This window comes from Zootermopsis nevadensis, unplaced genomic scaffold (genome assembly GCF_977971745.1).
Source record: "Zootermopsis nevadensis isolate Lab colony 2312 unplaced genomic scaffold, Znev_1.0 Znev_ptg000025l, whole genome shotgun sequence".
Taxonomy (NCBI): Eukaryota; Metazoa; Arthropoda; class Insecta; order Blattodea; family Termopsidae; genus Zootermopsis; species Zootermopsis nevadensis.
Genome location: NW_028259157.1, coordinates 4751923 through 4772617, shown reverse-complemented (window position 1 = coordinate 4772617; position 20695 = coordinate 4751923). Strand labels below are relative to the sequence as shown.

The following is a 20695-nucleotide window of genomic DNA, read 5'->3' as shown; positions in this document are numbered from 1 at the left end:
TATACAGAACTGACCTTACCATTGTTTGTATGTGTGACTTTTGTATATTTAGATAATACTGCATGGTATGCAAGGTTTTAAGCTTCCCATAGGGGATACAGTAGGGCCCCGCTTTTCGGCGCTCTGCTTTATGGCGATCCGCTAATACGGCGCTCAACAGCTGAGTCAGAGAAGTGCGTCCGGCTCCATTTTCTCATCGCTGATTCAGTCTGTTTACAGCTTTTGTGCGCTCCGTGTCTCTGTATTTCTGGCAATTTTTCAGTTATTACAAACTATATATTTATATAATATTTTTGTGTTACTACAGTGTAATTACAATGGCGTCTAAGGGTAGTAGCGATAAAAAGAGGAGTCGTAAGCCTCTTACTTTAAATGCCAAGTTAGAGATGATTAAACTTCGTGAACAAGGCATGTCTATGGCTTCCGAACTATCACCAAAACGAATAAGATTCGTTGAAGAGTCAGATGATGAAGATGCGCCATCTCCTTCATCCTTCCTACTATAAGCATATCAATTTTCAAATTTATATTCACCAATCACTATAAGCTGAGGACAATGTGTGTATTACTGATATTCATTTTAATTTCATATCGTTTTCTTAGGCCTAGCGCTATTGTGCACTTACTATATGATTGTGTAACATCTTATTAGGCTTTGATATGCATTTGCAAGTGAAATAAGGCAAAGATCCGCTTTTCGGCGATTTTCGCTTTACGGCGGGGGTCTGGTCCCTAACCCGCCGTATAAGCGGTGCCCTACTGTACAATATTTAACCTTTCAAGGCTGAATGGTCATATTCAGTACATTTTTAGGGACTATTGAATGTTGTTCCTAAGGTGTGTCAAGAATACTTGTGCTTGTTTTGGACACACTCATTGTGTACAGACAACTATACCAGCACAGTAGTGAATCTCTGAAGTCCATCGATCTGGTTGATTACATTGTCCACATTTACAGGGGTGCACAAGATGGTGGATGAGCCTGAGTAGTTTGTGATGGCATTATCCACAATTATTATGAACTGATCTGCATAATTTGGAAATCTGTTTACAAACCTTTCTTGAAAACTGCCAGCATGTGTTTTTAAATGATAAGTGGAAACCCACATTTGTGAATGTGAATGAAACACCTACTTGCAAGATTTTGTTCTCATGGGTGAATATGAAGATGACTGTCTTCTGGGTTGTGCCGTGTAGTCTGATACAGGTTTACTGATGTTTCAGAGGTGCTTGCTACAACTATCATCAGGCCACTAATCACCTTAATGATGGAGGGAGCAAGCACCTCCCTCTGAAACATCAGTAAACTTCTACCAGACTACATGGTGCAACAACCCAGATACATCAAATTGCTCTCAGGAATATAGTCTGTTTTTGCTGATGCTACATGTCACAATAAGTTGTTTAATTTTCCTATAAGGAGTTTTTTCCTCCTTTTCCTGATGAATCCAACGAAAATGTGTTTTATGTGGTTTTGATTTACTCGTGTTTTGTCTAAGCAGAATAGAGGATGCTCATGCCCTGAAATTCTAAGGTTTTCTGAACTGCCCTATGGAACTTAATTCAGATCATTTTTTTTCTCTTTCAGGATTTTGTTCGTCATGGAAACTACCTTTAAAATATTCAGTTTGAGTTTCTAGGCACGTATTATATAAATTTCTATGTATATGTTATTTTAGAAATCTCCTGCTACAAAATTTGAAATAAGGTGCAAATATTGGCCGCAATTTTATTACATATTTGTGTTTTATTATCAGGTTTGTGTAGAATTTTGTCAAAGAAACCTCACGGACAAAACTTCCATTTCAACATAGCGGGTAATATCCACCCATTCAGTTCGGCATACTGGTAACTAATGTTTTACGGTTTCGCCTTTGATTTCCAAGGACTCTCCAACTTCTTTTTTGGTAGAGGCGCAGTTTATGTAACAATATGGCGAATAACAGCTAGTGGCTAGACCTGAAATTACGATGCTAGAGTAAGGAGTTGACGGTATGAGCACAGTACCATACTTGCTCCGGTGGCATGAACTGTGCTTGGTGGAGCAAGCGGGAACTTACTTCTGTCTTGTTAACCTTGGAGTATCGAGATGGCGCATTGATTCCGAAGCTAATTTCAAGTGTTTTTGTGAGGACTGCTATGTTGTGTTGCGCGCATTTGTGATAAGTTATTTGGTCTATAACTTCGTTATATTGTTTGTGCTGTTGTGAAAAATGGAATTTGTAAGATTGTCGACGGGATAAGGTAGGTTTCATTGCATATCATAATGTTAATTTGAAAAAAACGTGTGGTGATACAGAGACCGCGGTCTGCTTGAACGTTACGTTTTTATTTAAGAAATGTGAAGGTACTTTTGTTCTTGGTTTGCACAGTGTAATTTGAGTATTTAGGTGATGGAATAATCAATAATAAGCATTTGCTTAAATATAAAAATATACTGAATTTTACCCGAATGAAGAGTTTTGGGGCCCGGGGGGGGGGGAAGCTTTCCATCCTATTCTTCCCGTCTCTCCTAGATTGTATAGCACAAATAAAGCTACTTTGTTTCGTTTTGCAATTGTAATAGTTTTGGGGGCACTGAACCTAGAGCATACACTTCCAAATACAGAAAGTTATAAAAGGAAAACAGAATTCCATTTCTGCCTTGTATCTTCTCAATCTAGTATGAATTATGTTCCAAAACACCATTTCACCAAATTACGTTCAAGAAGGCTTATTTTTAATTGTTTTGATTGTGAAGGGAAATGATTAAAAAATGTTTTGGCCCATCAGGTTTTTAAGGTGTATGTAAGAGAGCTGGATTTGTACCTGATTAATGACCTCAGCATACAAAGCTAATGATAAAACTATAACCATTATTAACATGTTAATGTTTTTGGATTTTACTTATGTGAGGAAAAGGTGACTATTTGAAACATTTAGTGGTTAGGATTTGAGGTTTTCATGGCCGTGAGTTTGACTGTGTTCACCGTTGTTGTGCCATATATTCTGGTAGAAGTTTACCAACATTTCAGAGGTCCTTGCTGCCTCCATCATCAGGGCGATTCCCCTGATAACGGAGGCAGCAAGGTCCTCTGAAACGTCAGTAAACTTCTACCAGACTACATGGTGCAACAACCCAGAAGACAGCCATCTTCACTTAATGGTATGTTTTGTGTTGGAACCAGTGACAGTTCATGTTCTTTAGGTGGTCACAAGCTCCCAGGTTTATAACTTTGGACAGTATGCCCATTTTTTAGAATGTCTATGAACGAAATATTGTGTTTGACTATCCAGAGGTAGAAATTATGTTTTTACTTTTTTCTCAGCTCCTTCATTTTTGATGTGATGGTGGCATCTTGTATCATGATTGCTTTGTCTGCTTTTTTCCCTGCTCAAAAACGTTCATAATTTCAGTCATTATTTGCATAAGGATTGTGACAAAGGTTTGGCTCAGAAAGGATAGACATGTGGCATTGAACAGATGAAGGGGTGTTTAACCATCCCCAATTGTTCACACATAAGTTCTGCTCTTTTTGAGCTGAATAGTGAGCTTTTATGACTTCTTTAGTAAATAGACCAGATATAATCATTGTTTCTATTTGTGGTTACTAGGTGTAGGTAGTTTGTTACATTTTTGGGTTCAAGAAGTTAACATGATCTTGAACTTACTTTGTTGAAATATCTGGTGTCCTAAGTAAGTTGGAATGTCCCTACTAGCATAAGATGGTTTTGTTCTGTATTGTGACCAACTCATTTCTTGGTAGTTTGTCATGGCAGAATCCATATTAAATGGGACACTGTACAATACATTAGGCTGGTGAAATCTGTATGCTTTGAATGTGTGTTCTGTAAATTCCTTAGATTCTATATAAATTTAGTGTGATTTAAATGGGTGTGAGTGTGTGGACTGGATTCAGCGTACGCATGATTGAACAGGGAAGGGGGTAGAGGTTCTTATGACTTTGTAATGGGCCTTTGGTTTGGGAAAATCCTTGACTACCGGAGCAAATATTAATTTCACATGATAGACCCTGCATCGTGGAAATTAGTGAGATTCCATGCCTCTTCTTTGACACTTCCCCAGACTGAGGAACATGTATGGAACACATTATTATGTGTAGTATTCATGAAAATGAATCTTAGGAAAATGGGAGGGACTGTATGGACTGGTTTGATCTATCTGGCACAGGATAGGGACAAGTGGTGAACTTCTGAGAATATGGACTCATGTTCGATAAGAGGCTTGGGATTTGTTGACTAGCTGAGCATACTCTCAGCTTCTCAAGAAGGACTTTGACCTTGGCATTATGATATGATTTTTGTATGACATTCAATGTGGAAGGGCTTTTTGTTCTTGTAAGGCACATATATAAAATGTGCCAGAAAACCAAACCTAACCTTCCTTATACAGAATGATTATTTACTTACAGACTTGAGAACTTATTGTTTGCCATTGTGCTACAGCGAAGTTAAAGTACAGAATGTTGGCCAGAGTGGGAGCTTAGCTTCTTAAAATCTGGGCATTCACATTTTTTAATGGCACAGAACCTCATGTAGGGTTAAAGTGTAGAATGTGTATTAAAACTAGTTAAATGTCGTTTCTGCTTATTTATTAATTATTTAATTCTATAAATATATGAAGTTGCTTTGGCCATTATGTCTTGATATTGCTGGAATGGATCTAACTTCAAAATGTTGGATTGATCTGCATTATTAAGTTGTCTTTATTGATTTCATGAGTAACCATTGAGTGTTTTGTACTGTCGCATTCATTATGCTGTCTTTTGATGTAGGCTGGTTTTGGATCATGCAATCACATTGATATATATTGCTCAGTATTGTATTGCCTGTATATTCTTTTGTTGGTTGAAACAGACCAGTGTCATAAATACTGCATTTGATGTGGAGAAAATGAGACTAGCACATAATAAGTTAAGTTGAATTTAACCATAATTTTTATGTTTTGGGTTTTGATTTGTTGAGAGTTGCATGTACCAGTGCAGTAGACTTGACTAAATCATATTTAAATTATGAACATGCAATTTGGGGAGTTGTTTGTTGCCATTTAACAGTAATTTAGTCCGAGTGCAAGATGCGCTTTTAGGTTAGCATTGTCCAATAGAAAGTGATGGAACTTGGATTAAGACCCAGATGGTCATTACCATAAAATTATATCTGCGTATCTATTTCTATCTAAATTTCTGGAGATAATGTAACCGCTTATGATTCGATAAGTCTCCCAAGACTACAGTATTTTCCCCCAGCATTGACCTGTCAATTCTGCCGGATCAACCAACAGTTGGTTTGGCGACATGCATTACGTTTGTAAGACATCTTCTTTTAGCGTCACATTGTCATTTATTTTAATTTTGCAATACAGGTACTGTATACACACACAATTCTGGAACTAAAACCCATTTTACTTGTCTGTAAACTCACTAACAAAACCAAGTGAAGTATTTTGTAGTAACTAATTTTAAGTTTTCATGGTGATTTAATTGTAGTTGATCCTTCTGTCGTTCAGTATGTGTTTATGGTTTATTTAACAGCGGTGTTAATAGCCCAGGTTGTACCGTCGGATGACAGGATGATCAGTAGATTGTAATATGGAAATGATGTGGAAAAAGGTGTATAATTTGAGGTACAATCTCGGAATTTTCCTGGAGTAAGGAAAAAATTTCCCCCCACCCCACCCTCGAATACGAAATAGGAGTGCTAACGACTTCGCCGCGACCTTGGTTTTCGGTACATGGCTGTTGGTATACTTATTTAAAATGTGCCGCATCGAAAGCATCTGATGTAGATAGGATCTCTGGTGCTGTACGGAACTCACTGCATGGCATGTCTGATACTTTCATGTTAGAGGCTAATAATTAGGCCAAGTATTTTTGTAGATATTTTGTACTTTATTTAAGGACGGCACACGAACTGAAATGGCTATCTGGCATAACATGATAAATGGTGTGATTGTGAATTGCAGTAGAAAGGATTGGGGGGTGGGGGATATTGTGACCTATTTTAATGTAGGCCAACTATGTCAGTATTTTCCTCAGTGGTATGAAGCAGACTGTCACGAACGTGGGTCTAACAGTTCAAGTTTGTGATTGACTCGCAAAAGAGACTTGTTCATCTTGCAAACCTTCACTTTCCCTTTGTGTACAAGTTCATTTGCAAGTAGGCCTTCAATGAATATGTCTGGAAAATTCCGTTCCTTAATGCCTCTTCTCATGGCTAATGCCGGGATATTAGCCTAAATATAGGTTGCTGCTGCCTATTTAAAAATCCTTCTCCACGGAGCGTCAGTTAGCATGGCGTCGCTATGTGACGATCTGCAATTTCTGAAGATGAAACATCCTTGTTAAATAACACGAAGGATATTTTGTTTTTCTGTCAATGTATTAAATCATTCGTTTGGTGTGGGGCTGTAGCTGTTGCAGACGTGATAATAGCAGTTCACTTATTGAAAGTGCGTGTCGCCGTCAGCCCAGTAGTTCGTGGGCAAGCAAATACGGGTGTTGGAAAGTGGCCGCGGTCCAGACATCCTCGCGAGGAAAGTTTATAATTATTTTGGAAATTGTAAAATTACTGTCACTTATTTGCTCTGACCGACACACTTTACATGTAGACCGACCCACACTGTTTAAAACTATATTAGCTGTTAATTAGGACACGATACTATAAACTCTGGTGGTCTCAGTTTATAAAGGTAGCCCCACGAATTAAGCGTGATGTCAAGTTTGCGCCACAACCGATTTCATGGCGGTAGCTTCCAATGTATTGTAATTTTAGTGTGTATTGACGTGCCATAAACGCACACAATTTCTGTTTAACATTTGCGTCTTTCTTTGCTATGCTGCTATTAAGTGGAAAACTATAAATTCTCGGAAGTGGCTTAAGTATGGTCGCGACAATCCATAACGCTTTGTGTACTGTCTCCAGAATGGTTCGTCTTGTAAGATAAAGTTCAGGTCATAAATGTTAATTTAAGAGAAATTATAGATGTTTTGAACTCGACAGGTGAAGTATTTTGGAACCGCAAACTGCAGTATACTAACGTCCAATCTTTGTAATAAATTATCTTTTAAGTTCACAATGTCAGCAGCGCATTTTGCTGTTTTGTTACGTTTCTCTTGTTCATACGCACACCTGTAAGATACCGTGTGTGGACTGGACTGCAAGTCACATTCCATTGATTTTGTTATGCATAGTTGCAGCCATAAATAAACTTAGCACGTGCAGCTGTTCAGGCTGAAAACTCGGTAAGTGACGTGGCGTTTCGTCCAATTAAAATACCCAATTCGCGTCAGGAATATGCTTGTTGATAACGTGTTTTCTGGGTGTTTAGTTTCGATTTGTAGTATCAGTGTTTTCGGATCGGAGGCTCACCCCAGTTTCTTTCAGAATTGTGAAATAAATCGAAGTAGATCTCTTAATCCATCTATTGACATACAGAATAGGTGTAACCCCATTTGCTGAGGCAGCATTCGGTTGTTGTCTACATACGTTTTACACAGACTTGAGAAAATTGCACGCTGAGGAGCTCCATAATTCGTACTTTGCTCTGAATATTATTAGGAAAATCGAGTCAAGGAGGATGAGGTATTGGGGGAAGTAGCACTGTATAGACGACCTCCCGTAGTCCAGCCCGCAACCGGTCAGTTTGATCCCTAAATTTGAGGACCATGTCAATGCCGCTTGTGTTCTTGTATGCCTGCAGTATTGTACTTTCCATGCTTAAATAGTACACATTCTTCTTTCAAGGTTAATGGCTCAGGTGGTAGGTAAAAGGATGTCATTACGTTTCAAATTGGTAGTAATTTTATATGAAGTGCTTGTGGTTTTTCAAGGTACTTGACCATAAACAGGTTCAGTTGACAGGCAAGTGACGCGAAGGTTGATGGTATTTATTGTGCTGGCAGACTCACAAAATGCGCGCTTCACGTTAGACCAGTATTAAAACATTACGCAATATCTTCAGGTTACGCTACCAGCAGCCACGTTGTAAGTGGGGGCTTTCAGTCGAATCGGAATCTTTAACAGAATACGTAGGCGTGTGGTCAGAAATCGAGATTCATATTCCGCAGATCTCTAGTTTGAATCTCGACCCGGAGACGGGTTGTCCAGACTGCTGTTTCCATAGTTTTTCCCCAATTCCTCAGGTATAAGAATGGTTGGATGACATTTTAAAACCGGCGAAGGAAACGTATTCCCACATTCTAAGTTGTCATCACAACCATCCAAACACTCTTCTACTAGATTACAAGGTGTTCTTTATGCCTGAAATCTCATGAAATGAAAACTACTCTTCTTGTAATGTTGTAGAAGCTCTTCGTACGCTCAGTTAATGAATTTCTCTGCCTTTTACGGAATCCGAAAGTTCATTATTCTGTTCACAAGAACCCGCCATCGTTCTCTGTCCTGATGAAATAAATCTACACCTTCGAACCATATTTCCAAAAGATCCATTTTGATAACGATCCTCACATTTGTGCCTGGGTGTTTCTTAAGGTGACTTTCTCCTTCTCAACCCCCCCCCCCCCCCAATGCGTGCAACGTGTCCCGAAAAGTTAATGAAGTTCTGGTATCTGTACAGCAAAGGGAAGGAGTTTAAGGCGTTTGTTGCAATTTTGTACATACGCGCCTTTCGCTGTTTGATAAACACATCTTAACAGTTTGCGTAAGTGAAGCCCTCGTATTTAAGGAGGGCCCAATTTCCGTGTATGCATCCGTTTTTAACTCCCCTATTCATACGAGAAATATTATAAAGCGCTAATATAAAAACCATCGTGGGTGGGGTCCGGTAAATAACACTGTTAAAACATCGCCCACTTCCTGCCGTTTGGAGAAGTAAACATAAGTCCATGTTTAATCAAAATGGAAGGATTTATCCTCCTCCTCTCATCGTGTCTATCGATTCAAATCCCAATAATTAGGCCTACAGCTCGAAACAATGTGCAGCAGAAAGTAAACGCCCATTACGTACTCAGATACGCGGGCAACGACTCTGCTGTGGAGAGTAAACATACGTTCAGTCTTTCTTCTTTTAATGTTCATAGGCAGCAGCGGGTGGGCCCAGGGGGAAGTGGCGAGGTGAAGAGCAAGATGGCCGCTGCCGCGGCTGGGCCATGTTGCCTTGATTTCGACCTCGACTCGCCGGAGGAAGAGGTTGTGTTTGGTGGCTCTAACCCAGCTTCTAGGATGAACAGCCTCGACAATTTCAAGTTAAGGATTCGGAGAGGCAACGCTGTAGATACTGCTGCCAGAAGAGGACCCATGGTGAGTGTAGAAATCAAGCCATTTTTGTATATGCAGAACGCATCCTTATGTGTCTGTAAGCTTTTCTGTTTATGGTCTGCATAGGCGAAGTTACTGGACACTTGAACATGCTAATTCTCAAAGTTTCTGTCCCAGAATCGTAATCAGCGGCGTAGTCGTGGAAGATTGCCGTGTCACAAAATTCCGCCCATTTTAGCATAGTACAGAGTTGCCTCTGCTCCGAAACATAATTTTAGCGTAATAGAGAAATGTTTTCTGATAACATTAATTAGGCTACTTGCCCGCTAATGCCGGGTGGAGCCAAAAAATGTGGTTTTAAAATGTACAAATGAACGGCTTTTGGGGGTTCAAAAGAAACTGGTTTTGACGTATAAGTTATGTGCCTAAACACGTGTTCAAAAATATTTATTAGATTTTGCTGGTATGTTACACAGAAAAGGAATTTTCATTTTGATTGATTACCTAGTAATTTGAATTCTTATCGGAATTAATGTTACGTAGGGTCCCCAGTTTCCTTGGTCGATTGCTTAAACCCGTCTTCGATTGGCCGAAGTGATCGGAAGTTACAATGCGATATGAGATGCCACACTTAGTTTCTTTGTGTAAAACTTGATAGAACCGCCATTTCAGCCCCTGGAGTTGCTGTCAAGAAGGGTTTGTAAATGTTTGCGTGTATTTTCATCCCTTTCGGTCGTGTGCATAGAATTGAAGTGCCTGACAGACCCCGTCAGAGTAAAATTGTGGCCATGAATTTAGGTCACGCGTGTAGTGTGAAATTTTGACTAGATGTTCTTATGTACATTCGATTACAATTGACGTAAATTCCCGTTAAATTCCGTGAATATAAATGTAACTGATGGTTTAAGAGGTCGTTGTTATACCTGGTATGTGGTAAGCACGCAACCAGTTGGCATGTGACTTGGCACACGCGAAGTATTTTTCGCATATCATTTGTTAACACTTGGAAACTTTCCAGAAACGTTGCGATTTATATTCAGATAGTTCGTCAATTGTAGACGTTTCGAGATTTGTCAATACGCCCCATGTCTTCAAGGTGTGGTAGACACCGTGGAAGGAGAACATGAAGCGATTGAAACTTGAGGTCCACTTCGGCGTGGCCGTTGTTGCAGTTTGCTTCATGCTTCGTGTTCAGGAGATGGAATCTTGATGCGAAGACTCTTTGACTACGAGATTTCGTGGTTTTCCTCGGTCCCGTGGTTAATAATAAATAATGTTTGACACTGCCTATAGCAGCCTAACGGCAATTTACATTTGTGAGTTGGGAATTTCTTTTACAAGATTTGGAGCATTTGCAAATTGCAGCTTGTAAATGCTGATGATGCTTTGTTTAAGATATGTGTCAAAAACGAGTTACGTTTTCAGGTGGAATTACGTTATTTTACGGACCGCTGTAACTGGGCCATTATGGTTCCAATTTATATGTTTTATTTCGAATTGCTTAATTAGACGCAAGCCACGTTTATTTGTAGGGATTTATCAGTTACTGTATTCTATATTAAGGGACTAAATGTGATCATGATGGCTAATTGGTGATAGTCGCTTAGTTGGTCACTAAATTAAGAATCATTTATGAAACCCGAACGTTTACAGTAGCACCCCATTGCCCTCAAATGGGAGTCTGCGGACTGATTTTGTTCTTGTTGACCCTTTGGTTGTGTAAGGAACTGTGTGGAATTCCTTGCAATCTAATGGCGTCTAAGCCTAATAATATTTGAGGCAAGAGTCACAGAATTCAACGGGATATGTGTTTTTGGTACAGTGATCTTTCCTGTGAAAATTATTCTTGTTTTTCTCTCGCTTTACTTCTAACTTGCGTGGAACGCACGGTTTTGTCCCGGTCACTATACCGCGGTACAGAAACGAGGTTTTAATCAGGTCCGCCGTAACACTTGAGTCAAGGTCACCGTTATTACGCTGCTTACACCATTTCCCCAAAAGCTTTGCACCCGCGAATAAAATGTGTTCACGAGCGGAACTTGTGTTAATCCTCGAACATTATGACACATCGAAATATTTTGCTGCTGCTCGTGAAGCATTTGGAAATGGGTATCCTGACAAGGAAACGCCGAATTAGACAATAGACCAGGTAGTAACACAATTTCAGGCCACAAGTGTTTACGACAGGAAACATGTTCGGCGTCGAGCAGTGTTGACAGGTGAGACGCTCCGTATCTTTCGGTTGACATGAAAGTCTGTTAGCTTTTTGCCTAGTTGAGCGTACTACCTGCTTTTCAAGGACTATTCTCCGTGGATTAATTACAGATGTGTGTCAGGAAGCGCCGCTTGTAAGTTGTCTTGGGGTAGCATAAGAAAGAACACAGTAATTCTTGTTATTTAACGACGCTGGTTTTTAATCAGTCAGTTACAAGGTATTGATTGAGACGGATACCGTAATGGAAGAAGATGGTGGCTGTCTTCTGGGTTGTTGCGCCGTGTAGTCTGGCAGACGTACGTTTCAGTGGTCCTTGCTGCCTGCTTTATCTGAAATGTCGGCACAACAACCCAGAAGACAGCCATCTTCGTACTAGTAAAGTGAAGAACTTGGATGGAGGCTGTTGTGATCTGTGTGAAAGTCGTGTATAGGAATTCGCCTGGGGACTGTACTTGTGAATTGGGTGTCCATATGAACCCGTTGAAGAAGCTGACAGACGTGAGACGAAGCCGTAGAAGACCAACAGCGTAGTGATCAGCACAGCGATGCCACATTTCTAGTCGGTGTAGAATACTGCCAGCGGATAAACTTGTTGAGGCGCAAGATCTCTGTTTCGTGAGTGGCAGATTGTAAACACACACACGACCTCTACAGTTGAAGTTATGGGGAGGAGCAAGGTCTGCGTCTTGGCCATTTTCTTTCGCCAGTGTTCGGCTCTGGATAAAGTTTCCAACCGACGCCAGTCACCCAGCGATACCCGGACCGCAGAATACCAGTTTAGATTATTTAATGACGCTGTTTCAAGTACATGGATTAGTTTTGTTGGTTTTTTGGGGTTAGCAATTCATTTTTAGCTGCATAGGCGTAATAGGTCGAAAGGTAGGGTGATTGTGATTGAGTTGGGAAGGAACCGGTTTTCCGTTTTAAAAGTGTTGTCAGATCATTTGCCGGATTCGAAGAGTGCTAATTACTACACGCCACGTTCTGTGCGTCTGTTTAGCGTCTAATTAAATGGGAAGATGGTCCTGAATGAGTAGGAAGGGATTTTGAAGGAAGAGGAGCTTTAAACCGAATCTGGAGTGGATCCCAAACTATAAATCAAAACTGATACGTATAACTTACTGCGGATCCCAGAACGTACATTTATGTTTATTTTTTCTGTTGCAAAACATTTTCTGTGTTGCGTGTGAGATTAATATTTATTAATAGGCCGTATCATTAACATGTAAATATTGCCATTGGCCGGATTAATTTATTTTCGGACTGTAGTTTACTGTCCCCTGATATAACGACTATCGGGCACACGCACGCAATCAGACTTGTTTATAGGGACGGATATTTTGCCTACCTTTAGTAGTTCAGTGCTACTCCTTACACTAGAACACAGAACTGATCAGATAAAAGGTATCGTTAACCAGCTGCAGCCAGCTTGGCGTTGTTAACCATTTAGTTGAGGACTAAGCTCGCCGCATTCCGGTATATGGAGTACCACAGAACCACGCAAGTAAAACAAACGTTTTCGGTTTTAGTTTTTCAAAGTGTTAGCCGCGCTAACACGGCGAACGCCTTGGTCCCGGAATATATGTCTGTGTACGTACGTATGGCCCTATGTCAGTGCATTTGTCTCGAAGAACTGCAATAAAGAATAGGATGCCCCTTGTTGTGGCCGAGAAGTAAATGACATTTTGTGAGACCTGCTCGATTCTTGGTCTTGTGACGTACGTCATGAGCTGAACGTACAATCGCTTAGCTGTTTTGGATGTTCAGCATTTCAGACACAGACATGCATTCAAGGGATAGTCGGTTCGATATCTGCAGGGGAACGTTCTGTTTTAAGTCCAAGCAGATTTACGAGCTTTCAAACAGGATATGACTGCTTTCTGGAAAATATTCGGTTTTCATTAACATCGTTACGTCGTATCCGACGTTATGTAACCTCCACGGTTGAAACACTGTCGTTAAATAAGGCAAAGAATCTGTTTCTTACAGTTTGCGGACCAAACTTTAATAAACATTGCATTTTTTTCGACTGCGTATGTTGTGAGAATGATGGTAATACTTCTTACATGCCATCGTAACCACAGAGAACACCACAGCTAAGTTGTAAAGGCTTGTGTCTCACACGTAACTACGTCCATATCTAATGTGTTTATGGAACAAGAGAGAGGACTGCACATTCATATTTTATGGATTGTTGTAACGATTCAGATAAGGTTATGTTCTTTGGTTGTGGTATTGTAAACGCTTTCTTGAAGTTTCATGCAAATAAGGTGAGGAAGCAAATTCCATAACTTAATGAGAAAACCATTTTATGACGTTTCGTGTGGGGGATGATTGGCTCCTTGTTGATAAAATATTTGTGTAGTCTATGTGTATGATTTTGAACAGGGAATGTGTGTACGGGCTATGTATAAATTTTGGACATTATTTTTCTGCTATCCACCATTTCTATAGCATATAAATTCTTATTCCTTCGCCGCGAGAAAAGTTATTTTGCATTAAAACAGATGAATAGGTCACACTTGGCCAAGTTCTTCTACCTCACATTTAAATTTCGTAAAATATTCGGACTTCCTTTCCGGAAGATCCCCTGGGTTCTGTATTAGTTCACAGTGAAATCTCATTGGCACTCTTGTACGATGTATTCTCTTGAAATGCAATCGCCTCGGATTCGTCTAGTACAGACACTGAATTCAAATTTAATCTGAAACAGTTCTGCTTTCCCAAATGATGCAAGCCGAGAGATGTGTTCATGTACAGAGTATTAACGAATACGTAAAAATATGTTTGAAAATGCACGTGTTTTTGTTACTGTTCTGGTGGCGTTAAGGAAATGAACAGATGCTTTGCTTTCGAAATGTTAATGTTTCGTTGGATAGTGGCAGGTGGAAATTTACGATTATTCGAGTATGGTAGCTAAACAGGATGGGATTCGTCTACGTTCGGGTTTCGCCTGCAACATATCGTTTAGACTTGATGCGTAACGTGTGTGTCGGTGAAGTTGCCGCACGATCGCGGCGTTTTTGACGACAGCGGCTAAAGACCGCTCACATACTTTCCCTCTCCGCAGAGGTTTTGCGCGAGAGACTTCGGTACCCAACAGCGTTTTATCTCTCGCTGTCTCTTTTTTCAGTCTAAGGTGGGACAGGGAGAGAGTGAGGGATGTTTGAGAAATTTGGTCCCGAGGGAGAATTTATAAAAGGGCGAAGATAATTACACGAGATTAGATCTGATTATTTGTTCTCTTCGCAAAATATCGTGCTCTGATCAAAGAGGGTGAAAGGGAGAGGACATGTAGCACGCATTGGGGAGAAGAGGAATGTGTACGTTATTTTAGTTTGGAAAAATTGAAGAGATGAGGGAATTGGGAGACTTGGTGTAGATTTGACGATATTAGAATTTATCGTTTAGAAACTGGATATGAGGATGTTGACTGAATTAAGCTGCATAATGATAAGGTTCAGTGTCGGGCTCATGTGGTCACGGTATTGTAGTTTTTAATTTCATAAAAGTCGGGTAATTATTGGCCACCTGAACGATTGTCAGTTTCTCAGTAAGAACTTTCCTCCGTGGAGTAAGTTGGTCTTTCTTTCTTTCACAAAGTCCACGTGTAGGAACTGGTAACTGCATCATCAGGCGAGAACTGAAAGGATAATTGAGTCAAAGATGATGTGAGATAAAGTTCTTATAACCATTTTTAAGGCGAATACACTGATGACAAGCATTATGTCGTAAGTGAATTTCCGCAGTTAAGTATGAGAGAACTTAACGTATTTTACTATTTGTACTAAAACAAAATAATTTAATTAAAGCAAAGTGGTTTTGATCTCATTGGCTCTAAATGCCCAGTATCGCATGCTTCATCGACTAGAATTAAAATTTCTAAAGAAGAATAACCATGTCGCATCACGTTCAGAATATGAAAGTATAGTCTAACTAGCCGAAACATAACATTTGCAGTACACTGGTTACATATTTATCCAGTTTTCGCCCCAGTTGGAAAAGTTGCATGTGCCATGTCACGTACTCAAAGAGGCCGGTCATAAAACGCGTGAACCTGGGTAATATCAATAACTGCTGCTGCTCCTTGTTCCGCAACAGCCATGTTGATTGTGCAAGAAAACTGAACATAAAGCCCCTGGTGGCTGTGGACTATATGCTGTGTTCCTTTGTTCCAGCCTGGAACACGACTATGTTCTCATTTTGTGCCCGTAGTAGCTTCTTAGATTTCCCCGTATTAACATATGCTCACTTTCTTCATTCATAGATCCTGTGTTGCTTGTTGCTGGACTCTGTTATTTAGAACCGAATACACGTTATATTCATTCGCAAGTATTCCCCCCCCCCCCCCACCTTCAGGGCGGTGACTCCTGAAGATGGAGGCAGCAAGTACCTCTGAAACGTCGGTGAACGTCTACCAGACTACGCGGCTTAGAAACCCAGAAGACAGTCGTCTCCACCATCTGCAAATTCACTTTCGTATAGCTTAAGTTTCAGTGCTTTATTAAATAAATCCATAGATTTTATAAAAGCACGCGGGAAGGTTTTCCGGCCTTGTAATTCCTGTCTGATTGTGCAAAGACGATGCGAAATGCGTACCCGAAGACCGATTTGTATTTGTCTTGCGTCATCACGTTACGTCGATTCTCCTCTCTATCCACAGCCATCAGGTTCCATATAAAACTTGCAATCATCGAAGTAATTTTTTTAGACTTTACAGGACTTTGCTTCTGCTGTTATATAAACATTCAATTCCCTTAAAGCCGGTATGTATAATGTAGCCCACCGACAGATTGTTCATCGTGCGACAATGAAACAACTTTTCCTGCCTTTGTTTACTGATCGAGTAAGATCTAAGTTGCGTGCACCTACGCACTGCGCCATTGATATTTGGAGGTAGCCTGGAATTAAAACTCAACAACACTCGAGGTCACGGCGTTTAGTCGTCTTCACGCTTCGACCATTATATCCCCATTGTAAGCGAGTTTGTGTGGACGTGATGGCGAAGAGAAAAATCTCCGCTTGTATTCGAACTCCGGCTGAGTGTTAGCCTGGCTGACAGTGCTAACATGTTTGACAGGGACGCCGGTTATTGTTTTATAAGTTTTATGAGCTGACGGGAAATAGCGCCCAAGTTTCAACATAACTGCAAGTATCAGTGCCAGCCATCTGCATCTGACACTATCCTGAGCCAGTTTCTATCGGACACTATGTTTCTCTGATATCCGTCATTGTTGTAATTCTTCATCATCTCCGTCTTTCAAAAAGCGCCCTTTCCCGGTGTTTCCACATGACTTTTTTTTATTTTTTCCTGTTTCCCATGTCAGAGTTTCACAGTCTGTTTTAACTACTTTTCTAGAAGGACATGAAAATTGAGCATTTCAGCGAAACTATAATTTTTGTGTCGTGTTTTATATGGATGTCTGGCTCAAAGGGAAAGGATATCAGTTGAGGGCATTTTGGAATGAAATACTACAGAGAATATTTTTACATATAAAGAGGAGATAAAAAGCAGGCAATTGATAATGATTAAGATGACTGTCTTTTGGGATGTGCTGTGTAGTCTGGTAGAAGTTTACTAATGTTACAGAGGCAGCAATCACCTATGAAATGTTAGTAAACTTCTACCAGGCTAATGCTACCTCCAAGACAACAGTCATCTTCATGCTTGCCACTATGAGAACCTAAAATCTCATGATGGTGATGGTGACGATGGCGACGGTATTGTTGTTATCATCATCATTTGTCATAGATCAGGAAAATATCACTTTCTTAACAGTAATGATTGCCCATTTTCTGCATTTCACCGATCCCACAAGTTCTTTGTGTGAATGAATAATTACTTTTGAAATTTGAATTCTGTGCCCTCTTATCAGTTCAAGTGCTGTATTTCCATTACTAATTACCTTGTTTATCTTGCACACATGTCCAAAATTACATTCATTTAACATTATTTGTTTTGTTTCTTTGTTAAGGGTAGGAATATAGAATTCTTACACAGTTGTAATTTCAAAGGTTGGAATGTTCTAGTTAAACCTGAAAGCTCAATCACACCTGCATGCACATAAAGAGAATGTTGTTGTGCAAGAAACCGTATAGGGTACGATTGCAATCGCAGTTTACATACAGAAATCCTGCTGTTGTCTGTATATGGGAGTGCTCTGTTGTGAATGTGGAAATGCCATAGGAAGACATCTCCAACTTACATTGCATTGACTTTCTTTTTGAAATGGACCCACTGGTTACATTTTCATAATTTTAGTGGATTAATTCCCATCAGTGATTTTTGTTTATAAAATTTTGTTGATATAAATCACTGTAGTTTTTGTTGAATTCCTGACTTATTAGGTACAAATGTGATGGCATCCGAGATAAACCATTTATTAAAGTGTTTCAATTAAAAGTGTAAATCCCCCTCACAGTGCATCTGAACCAGATTTTAAGCCCTGGATATAAGAGCTACTGTATCAATGCGCACATTAATTTAATGTAATTGTATTTGTTGTTACAGATTGCCCGTCACCCACTGATGGGTTTGCCAGAATTGGTTGAACATTCCAGTCAGGTTAGTCGAATGTTATGTTGGTTCGGGATTCATAAAAATTTCTGTTTTACCTTAGAACACTAATCGTGATGCTTGGTTAAGATGGAAATGAATGGATTGAATTAAAATGGGTCTGGGAAATATTAATATAGATTGATTTCAGTTGACAGAGATTACAAGCACTGAAAGAATATTGTGTTGGTAGTATACATTTGTTAATTTAGTTTAGTTTATTTTTCTTTAGTTGGATGGTTGTTTTGCTTGGTTGGCTGGCTGGCTTAGTCATGTTCTTTTATTAGTTCTTTAACATTAAACAGAATAAATAATTCTGCACTTCATGTGATAGAAAGCTTGTATTATATTTCTTCAGAAAACAAAGAAATTTAATAGCCAGTTCATTAAAGAAACAAAAATGCTTTTTCATTGATTCAGGTTTGGTGACATTAAGAATGATGGCCGAAAAAGGGTGCCAACAGTTTAACCAATGGTAACCATATTGAGAGTCTGGAATTTGATGATTGCTGTCTTCTGGGTTGTTGCACCATGTAGCCTGGTAGAAGTTTACTGATGTTTCAGAGGTCCTTACTGCCTCTATCATCAGGGAAACAACCCAGAAGATAGCCATCTTCAGACTCACCATTGTGAAAATCTCTAGGCCATTTCAACTATAGGTGGATAGAATTATTACTGGAGATAAACTTTGAAATGTTGGTGCATTTTGTTGCAGGCATCAAACAAAACAACTGCTCTTCACCTCCGATGCTGCAGGACCCCTCCCCCTATCCTGGGATCTGGTATGGGGGAGGGGAGTCATCCAAGAAAGAGATCGCCCAGCATTCCTCGATCGGTAAGTACATTACTTTAATTTTAGTACTTTAACACCAGATGCACTTCTTAAATGCACTCTGACATTTGCATGCTTGTGTGTGTTACACAGTTTGAATGCCACCCAATTAAATATCTGGACTATGTAATTTGACTGAGGTTTTTCATTTCCTTAAATGCATCAGGTATTTGCCAAAACAGTGTTGGATTTCCTGTGTACTAGCCACATTAACAGTTTTATTATTTTTGATAATTTATATTAGTACGTTCACTATTATAAACAAGATACTCTGTTATATCTATTATTAACTCTGTAATTTTATTTCATGGTTTGTTTTTGCCAATCATGGAAACCATAAGCAAAGTGTGTATTTGAGATTTGATGCTTTCACGACAATGGGGGTGATGATTATGATCTTTGAGTTTTGGCACCACAGATTTGTAGTAGAGGCCAACATTTTGGAGAAACTAACTACTTTCATCTTCAGGGTTGAATAAATTGAATACTGACCTATATGACTGTACAGAATTGTCTGATGCATAAAATATTGTTGCCACAGCGCCCATCCAGTCCAGGCAGTAATTCAACCCGTCGGCCTCCAAGCCCAGGTGCATTAGATCCTGCTGTATTGGAAGCGGTGAAAAGCCGAGTGCGTAGGGTGCAGCAGGCCCGTCTCTACCTCCTTCAGCAGACGGGGCCCAACTCATTCCTGGTGGGAGGTGACTCTCCAGAGCACAAGTACCGTGTAGTCATTGGACCACAGGTTTGGACTATTCTTCATTTAATATTACTACAATATTATAAAATTGGTCCAAGTTACTGATCGTTTTCTGATTTGACCATGGATTCAGGATTGCACTGATTAATTTATGTATACCTCTAAAATGTGTAAATAGTTAATTTTGTCATGCCTGAATATGTGCATAATATTTGCGCGAGTTCAGGTTATCTACTGAGAGCTGGCATTTGTATTGTTAATGTTTGTAGATGAGCCTGTTCTGTCTACAAAACTGATCTCATGCATGCCTTATGATAATAACAAATTGTCAGTAGATAATGAGAATTTGGGTACATTTTAATTTTGGCGCCTACAATTAATAAAAGTGAGATGGTTCTTGTCCTTTAGAAATAATTTTTTTTTAAACTAATAGAATACTAAAAAGCATAAAATACATTTGCCATGATCATGTGTGTGAGTGAGTGTATTCAGTCTTGTAATTTTTAACTTACCTACTGTGAGATATTCAGATGTATGAAACTTCAGAGTTAATTTGTGTCACGTTGTACTCTTTGTATATATTTTTTGAATGTGATTCCATTTGGCATGTAAATATATTTGCAGACTTGTAGCTGTGGCCGTGGTCCACACTGTCTCCATCTGTTGTTTGTCATGCTCAGAGTTTTCCAAGTTCCCGAAAGTGATTCAAGAATATATGCTAAGGAACTGAAGAACTTTGAGGCAAGTGTACTTATTCTTTTTTTGTAATTTTATGGATGTATGAACAACTTTGAATTGATACATTATTATGTTATTTTCCTTATTCCATATGAATAAATATTGGAATCGTACAGTAAAATCGGTTATAAATACTTATTTTCTTTTTCCACTAATTCACATAGCATAACATGACATAACAGAACATGAAATAAGTTTCCAGCTGTGCATTATCTGATCAAGATACTGTCTGTATCAGTAGTAGAATCAAAATAATGAAACAAAAAAATTACGCTAGTCACTAAAACAATTCTTTTAAATTCTGTAATAATATGTTAATATAATTTTAGTTTGATAGTGAGAGAAATCAATTGATCCCATTGTCTCTGTGTGATCTGTGTTATATACATTCACTCAGCATGGATTTTTGTGTGCCTTTTTCTTTTCTCTGTTATATTT

At 39.3% G+C, this 20695-nt stretch overlaps 1 protein-coding gene across 2 annotated transcripts in view; it reads left to right on the top strand.

Annotated features, from left to right (window-relative positions):
- The first annotated feature begins 1987 nt into the window (after positions 1 to 1987).
- LOC110828229 (mitogen-activated protein kinase kinase kinase 1) overlaps positions 1988 to 20695 on the top strand; it is a 30958-nt gene continuing 12250 nt past the window's right edge. For both annotated transcript variants that reach the window (XR_015537069.1, XM_022060748.2), the window contains exons 1-6: positions 1988 to 2244; positions 9039 to 9258; positions 17943 to 17996; positions 18703 to 18822; positions 19361 to 19564; positions 20144 to 20260. Coding sequence is in view for 1 of the 2 variants with exons in the window: in XM_022060748.2 (XP_021916440.1) it covers positions 9085 to 9258; positions 17943 to 17996; positions 18703 to 18822; positions 19361 to 19564; positions 20144 to 20260 (669 nt within the window). In the remaining variant the exon portion in view is untranslated. The remainder of the gene's footprint in view (positions 2245 to 9038; positions 9259 to 17942; positions 17997 to 18702; positions 18823 to 19360; positions 19565 to 20143; positions 20261 to 20695) is intronic.